At 42.8% G+C, this 7,756-nt stretch overlaps 1 protein-coding gene across 5 annotated transcripts; it reads right to left on the minus strand.

Annotated features, from left to right (window-relative positions):
- Window positions 1-1,384: 1,384 nt before the first annotated feature.
- Window positions 1,385-7,750, minus strand: OSER1 (oxidative stress responsive serine rich 1). 5 transcript variants are annotated; one of them, XM_042832505.1, is made up of 3 exons: window positions 4,729-7,411; window positions 2,914-3,021; window positions 1,385-2,200 (listed from the first exon to the last, which is right to left on the minus strand). In XM_042832505.1, the coding sequence occupies exons 1-3, from the start codon at window positions 4,806-4,808 to the stop codon at window positions 1,507-1,509; spliced, it is 882 nt and encodes a 293-aa protein (XP_042688439.1). In that variant the 5' UTR covers window positions 4,809-7,411; the 3' UTR covers window positions 1,385-1,506. The 5 variants fall into 5 exon arrangements, 1 of the variants encoding a protein (XP_042688439.1); XR_006171079.1 differs by lacking the exon at window positions 1,385-2,200 and adding an exon at window positions 7,545-7,750 and having other exon boundaries at window positions 2,332-3,021; window positions 4,729-4,839; XR_006171077.1 differs by lacking the exon at window positions 1,385-2,200 and adding an exon at window positions 7,545-7,750 and having other exon boundaries at window positions 2,332-3,021; window positions 4,729-4,842.
- Between the last annotated feature and the right edge of the window lie 6 nt (window positions 7,751-7,756).

The raw sequence follows: 7,756 nt of genomic DNA on the forward strand, positions 1-7,756 counted from the left end.
GGTTTCAATCCACTTTGTACAGTGATATTGAGCACCTGATATTGTAATCCTAAACCCTGCAAGTGCAAGTCTGCAGTGATTGTCTAAGAAATGGGAAACAGCAATACTGGACTGGAAATACCTTTCATCTTTTGCCTTGAATTCAAAATCCCAGTGGCAGAAATACAGCTGAGCACGGGGGAATTGAAGGGAAATGCAAACAACATATAAGGGACAGATGTCAGAACTTCTGATGACAACAAACAACCCAAAAGTACACCCAAGAAATGTTTGCCTGTTTCCTCTCCAGATCTCACAGGCAGCAAACAAAGACAAACAATGCAGCTCATCTCTCCTTCACCAAACAGTATCTGACAGGACACTCCTCTGCCATACACACACTGTACTGACTCATTAAGTATAGCAAGCTGTTATTTCTGAAGTACATTTCAGGAAGAACGCAGGGCTCCACCAGGACTTTGGACTTGGACTGGGCATCTGAAGTGACAGCAGTTGAGTAAAGGTTGGAGGAGGAAGAAAATACAGAGCTCAAGTCTTCCCCAATTGTGCAGCTGGCAACTGTTTGCTCCATGGGTCTTTATGGTTGGGTAGTTACATCTGGTGCTGTACAGCAGTTGTACAAAGCTAAAAAACACTGTGTAAGTGAGGACCGCTGAAGCCAACATGCACTGTTTTGGCCTTCCTGAAAACACGCTGACCAGTGTCCTCCAGTTTAACAGAGTAACAATAAAGTGAAGCAACACCCCTGAAGAAAGTAGGTGCTTCTGGTGCTGCAGATAAACCTCCAAGGCCTGCAGGACATTCAATAAAGAGCTACACTTGCTTTACATTTTCCACTAAAATGCGCTCCATAGATCAGGATAAACTCGGTCAGTTTTCCCTTGTTAACCTAGGGACTAACTCAGTATCAGACAGGTGAAGGAGAATGCCTGTTTAGGTGATCAGAAGTAAAGCCTCTCTTCAGGCACAAAGAAATAAGAATTCCTTCTCCCACGAAAAGCAGATTATGCCTCCTGGATTGCCAAGAGTACAAACTATATCAAGGAGAAGACAGGAGATGGTCACGATCCTTTATGAAATAAAACCAGGGGCAGAAACGTCCAGAAATACAAACCTAGATATTACAATCTGGGGTCAAAGCAATTTCAAAGAAGTTGAATTACACCAAGTTCTCCAACAGCCCTAACCACTAAGAACCTAGACACTTCCCTTCCAACAAACAGAAGGATTTTGAAAACTAAGTCGAATTTCCCATGTTAGGACTCAAGCATAGACAGATAGATACTCTCTAAACACATTGTCTATATTTACTTCATTATCTATTCCAAGTTTAAACTATCATGCTGAAGCTAGCATTAGTCCAGCTGAAATAATGAACATCAGCTAAGATGCGAAGAAAGGATTTTATTGCAAGCACAGTGAGCAACGATCAGGTTCCATCTCACATGACTGTGACTAAGGACATGTACAAACCACCCACCCTTCTGTTTTTAGCAGTCCTTGTTTTCAGGTGTACATCATTTCTGCCATGTGAGACATTTTCTTTGGAATATACAAGTAATATTCCATGTATCCAGAAAGGTCTTCGATAGTCACATCATCCACAAAGGCTCTGGCTTGCTCAGAGCAAGAGCGTGGAGAACTCGATGGAGTTCTCGATGGCAAAGACTGGGAGTGATCCTCAGCAACTGTTCTTCTATCAGATGCCAACGTGAAAGTGTTCTGCAAGCCAGAGAATTTATACACCTCCATTTCTTGCCATCGTTTACACTGACAGGCTTTATCTACGCAGGCACATGGCTTATGCTTGTTCAGCTTGGACACAGATCGGAAGTCAGAGAGATCTGCAGTCTTTAGGCTTGCTTCAGATACTAAAGAAATGGCAGTGGGAGAATTTTCTTGTGTGTTCACCGACGTGGACTGTGCAGCAGAGGCTCCGGAACAACCGACGCCATCTCTTTTCTGGCCAATGTCTGAGGCAATACTGCATCGTTCGTGTGCACAAGCTTCCTTTGGGACTAATATTCCAAACGCACCGCCATCAGCTGGGGCATCAATCTGGCCTTTGTGCATCAGTTGGTTGCACGTGGATTGTGATTTTGTGCTGCAGTGAATAAATTTTGGAGGATGAAGAATTGGGGACTTGGAACGCCTGCGACGCTGAGTTCTCACAGCTCCTCTGGAAGGTTTCTTCACAGACCTAACAGAGAAAGATACAAAAAGTGAGTGAAGTTTCACTAAACGACTCACTGTTGGAGTAAGGATAACATCAGCAAAATATCTAGTGTTGCATGCAGGAGCTTTAAGCTCAGAGTATTGCTCAGGGTATTCTACTGTCTTGGAATTTGACACTGTTCTAGTCAAGCACCTGTAAAATGTACAAAAGGAACAGCTGAGAAATGAATCCTGAAGTGTGTGCTTTTAGGGTTAAAAAAGATGAGTACAGCACGTAAGATAACCTCTGAGAGAAAGACAGAGCACAAGAAGATAGCACAAGTCAACAAGAACATCTTTGTTACAATCAAAGATACATGAAGTTCTGCATACACAATCAAGAATTGTTTTTAATTTAGCATCTGTAGCACACTGACATCTTCCACAAAGTTTAACAGCTAGTGAAAGAGATGCGTTCATGACCGTGCAGTTGAAAAACAGTAGTCCACAGTTACATTAAAACCATCTACAACATTTAGCTGACCAGCATTTCCTTTCACTTCATGTAATTGTAAATAAGAACAGCCGTCATATGACAAGGAAAAAAAAGTACTGCAGAGTATTTTAAACAAGCTCTTTAATAAAAATAAATGTAAAGCTCTTACTTAGAGGCCAGGTTACCGGAAGAACTGGCTATTTAAAATTCATTTTCATCATAATCACATTTGAAGTAGCCTGACAATCCCAGACTTCTCTTACCCATGCCAGATATCCTTAGAAGTACAAGCATTCTTAGGTTTGGTTTCATCTGCTGCTGCTCTAACTAGTGCTCGTGTCCCTTCACCAATAGAAAGAGAAGCAGTAGAGCTGTGAAAAATGAACAATCAATAGCAAAGATTAGCTAGCAAGCATGGAAATACTTGTGACCTTTCTTCCCAGAAAAATTACCCGAATCATTTCTGACATGGCTCAAAAGAGCTGCCCACAAAGACAACACAGATCTTCAGGCAGCATTACGCAGTTCTATGCCAGAAAATTGTATAACAAACTGCCCCCAAAGTTGATGCCATACAGCAGTGAGATTGCACATCCAAAATCCACACCTCAGTGTGGAAGCACACAGAACAGCTAAACCTCAGTTCTCCCAGGAGAGGGGAAAAACATCACTGAAGAGATGTGCCTCTTTTTCAGAGACAAATAAACCATTCTTTCCTAAAAATAAATGTTCTTCGGACATAAATAGACTTTGTTTATCTGAAGAACACTTATGCCTTTGTCTAGGACAATGTAAGCTGAAACTCTTCATATTACCGAAAGTTCACCCACTTGAACAACAGAACTGTGACAAATTTTCAACTTTTATTCAAGTCAGACAAAACAGAAATCGTACTCCTTTCTCTAGTGCTATAAATCCACCCCAAAATGAGATTTCCAACGATCTGTGACAATAGCACAAGCCATTTTTCAAGCTGCGACTTCAGATATTGATCTGGCATTGATAAGGATCAAGTAATCTTACATTAAATTGTTTTTTAAGCAGGACTGACTTCCCAAGAAATGGAAATAAGTCCTCACGTGCCACTGAAGGACAGCATTAACTGGTATTTAGGAGACTAACCCATTCTTCAAGCAACTGCTGTTTTCCATTTTACAACTATGAACCCAGTAGTAAATTGAAGGTCAAGAGCAAAAACCACCACTATTAAAGTATGCCTGACCTGGCTTCTGGACTAGAGATACTGAAGTAATGAAAGGCACTTGGGTGGTGACAGATTTCTAACAAGCTTAATTACTTAAATGAAAGATAATATTAGAAGCCTCTCTTCTTGCCACCTAGCTTCTAAGGGAATTCCAACTACCAACTTGATATTTACATTCTGCCTTACAGCTGTACTTCGGTCAGCAGCATAACTGCATTACAGCCTGCAGCCCACTGAAATTAGTGCCCCATATGTAACAATACACATTCATCAGCAGCAAAAGAATTACATAGAAACTACAGAAGACACATACTGCTTGTCTTCTGCCCAGGACAGCAAGGGTTAAGTGCCACACATCGGATCTCCCATGAAGCAAGACAAAAAAAGCATTCTTTTCCAGTTAGCATTTTTAGCTATAAACAGAAAGTCTGAAAGTGACATCAACGATAACAGTTCGTGTGGGAATCATGCATTGCATCTAATGCTCTCCTTCACTGATGTGGAAGGAATATCTCTCTTTCGGGAAAAACAGTTCATCTCAAGGCAGCCTGTACAGCAGTGATCATACGCTGACTTCCAGAGCCACAGGCACAACCTGGGACAGCCAGAATCCTGCCAAAATTCAGATCAAGCAAGCTGTCAACTGCTGCTTATCATCAGGTCTGCTGCTGAGAGCTAAGGATGATTTAACAAATCATGACTTCTTGAGAAACACAGCCTACAGTTAGTGAATTTGTTTCAACCGAACTACAATGAAGGCTTTCAGTGCCTGACCTTCTGAAATTACTTCACTTGTTCAGATGTAACAGGAGGGGTGTTCCCCTCTCAGTCCCTCTGTAAGGTTAACTCTGTACCTCCCCATGCTGTTACTTACCCAGCTGCATCAACTCTCAGCTTTTTGAATGCTGTTTGCAGGCTTTCCTCCTCTCCATCCTTAGCTTCTGTTTTCATCATTAAGGTGGTCAGAACTGCCGGTTACCATATACTGCTAAAAACAGAAAAGAAACATGAAAACGAGAACAAATGCCATGTTAAAAAGATTAGTTGCCCAGCAGCACCACGATACATGAAAATAAACTCAAAATAGCAAACTGAGTGCACACAGCTGAGGTCATTCTAGTAGAATGTTTTTCAAAGTCAATTCAGAACAAGCTTTATGATACCCAGGAATGGAACAGTCTCTTCTTGTACACTTGCATTGGTGAAATAGCAATTTAAAGTAAAATCTGGTCAACAGCACCTTGCACATCTATTAAAGCTTAGGCAGACTCTTCCATTTGTCTCAGAGATGCTACCAGAATACCTCCAGAAATGGTGAGAAGAAAACAACCTCATTAGAAACACACAGCTTTCTACAGCTATTTCCAGCAGTGAGGCTTGATATTATACATACATAGAGTAATACTTAAAAAACCCACAAAAATAGACTTCTCTGAAGACAAGACTGCTAAGTAAGCATTTGGTAGGTATTTGGTTAAATTCTCCTCCTCCATTACAAGTGGGGGAAGCAGTGCAGTGCCTCATGTTAGACCCGCAGGTTTTGGATGTGCCCTATGACCTGCTGCAGCTACTGCCACCGTGGAGGACTAAAGGAAAAGAACAAAAGAACAGACTGCTTTCAAAAGGCATTAGCTTTTTATTTAAGCTGTTCAGATTTAGACAATCTATACTTCACTTTAATTACATTCATACTATCCCAGAACACTCTAAGAGAGTTAAACTGCAGCTGTTCTTGATTATACACCCTGAACTGCTGGAAGAAGAAATAGGAAAGCAAGACTCAGAAGTGATTGCTCTGCATGCTGCACTCAGCCTATACAGGATCTTTTTTTAAAACTTAAGTACTTGAAATAAAAACAAAACTAAACCCCAACAAAGCTAACAAACTAACAAACCCAACCAACCCACTCAACACATTTTCTGGTTCACCCTGCCTTTGCTTTCCGTTTACAAGATGTAGATGCATAATTTTGAGTTAAGTGAATCAGAGGCAGTAAACTCGCAACAGAAACAGGTCAAAATTGAGAAAGGATCTCAACTGCCAACCCCAACTTTGCTTAAGCCATCCAAAAAACTTTCATAACCACCCTGGTAGCCAAGACTGCTGTTTCATTTCATGCTTGAAACAAAAAAACCTTTTCATCAACGTAGCCTCCATTGCCACACATTAAATTCTTTGCACACAGGTGTTTTGCTACCCTGGTCTCTGCAAAGCTACCTTATAGCAGGATACAAGTCCCAGTGATTGACTTGAGTACTTCTGGAAATAAGGGCTGTTTGGTGGTTGCCACACTGCACAGGTTTGTGGGGATTGTGACCAGATCATCATCTCAGGCCTTTTGGTTTATTTATTTATTTTAAAATTGCAAGAGGAAATCATACTTGACCAATTTCTTCTATGAAAACATAGCTGGCTTGGCAGACAAGAGGAAAGCAGTAGATATTTTAACTCTGACTTCAGCAAGGCTTATAAGCACCACCTCCAATTAAGACCCTGACAGAGAAATTGATGAGGCGTGGGCTGGATGAGCCAAGCAGTAAGAGGCAAACAGCTGTGCAGGGTCAGGCTGGAGGCCAGTAATGTAATGCACCCCGGAGTCAACAGTGGGTCCACTCCTGCTTAACATCGTCATTATGGATCCGTGGCTTATACTGCACCCTCAGTTTGCTGATCTTATGGACAAGAGGGGTAGATACACCCAAGGGTTTTGCTGAGAGAGACCCTGACAGGCTGGAAAAAAAATGGTCTGACAGCAACCTCACTGCAGCTCAGCCATGGGAGCTGTGAAGTCCTGTCCCTGGAGAGCACTTCCAGGCACCTGGCTGTAAAGCAGCTTGACAGAAAAGGCCCAAGGACTCCTGGTGAATACAAAAGGAAAAATGAGCCCACAGTATGCCCTTGCTGTGAAGAAGGCTCATGATATTCTGGGCTACACTAGGCAAAGTGTTGAGAGCAGATGGAGGGAGGTGATTGTTCCCCTCTGCTCAGCACTGAGGTGATTGTTCCCCTCTGCTCAGCACTGACCAGCTCACACTGAGCCCTGTTCTGGGCTTCCCAGTATAAGAGAAACATGGAGCTACTGGAAAGAGTGCAATGTAGGGCAACCAAGTTTGGTCAGTGAAGTACTTCTCATGTGAAAAAAGGCAGGGAGCTGGGGCTGCTCAGCCTGGAAGAGGCTCAGGGAGATTCTCATCAATGCCTTCAAGTACCTCAACAGAGGGTACAAACATCACAGTCAGGCTCTGCTCAGCAGAACCGAGTGCCCGACCAGAAGTGATGGGTACCAACAGGAACACCAAGGCCCTACCTGAAAAATCAGGAAATACTCTACTTTTTCTGAAGTACAGAAAATAAGAAGTGCAGGTAAGGACAGAGGAGCAATCAGCACCTCGATGGTTTAATTGCTTAAGCAGATATGAGCTGGCAACTTCTGCTCCTGCACATTCTCACTCCATTTGGAGACAGCTCCCCATGCTGCCGTTCCAGCTGCCTGCTCTGCTCACATTCCAGCTGGACAGGCCTTACTGCAGGCAGCCATTATGACACATGCAGAAGGATGACGTACCACAAAAACACTGAGGCACACGCTGTCCTGTGAGTCACACAGCAAACAAACACCGGAGAAAGAGGCTGGGACAGAGCCTGACTGTGTGCTGCTCATCCAAGCACAGTGTTATTCAGACACTCACAGTGGTAAGAGCCCCGACTGTGGTAACACATGCAGCTCCAGCTCCACAAAGCATTTTCCTCGGCCAAGAAGCAGCTTCTACACAAATACAACATTAATCTGTAATCTCTACCTTTGAAACACACAAACGCTGTATTACATAGAGCAGAGAATAAGAATGGGACAAATAAGGCCCGTCGAGTCCGACTCCAGGCTGCACACACAACGCCCCAC

Source organism: Centrocercus urophasianus, unplaced genomic scaffold (genome assembly GCF_019232065.1).
Source record: "Centrocercus urophasianus isolate 14NV4802_14NV808 unplaced genomic scaffold, USGS_Curo_1.0 seq_38, whole genome shotgun sequence".
Lineage (NCBI taxonomy): Eukaryota > Metazoa > Chordata > Aves > Galliformes > Phasianidae > Centrocercus > Centrocercus urophasianus.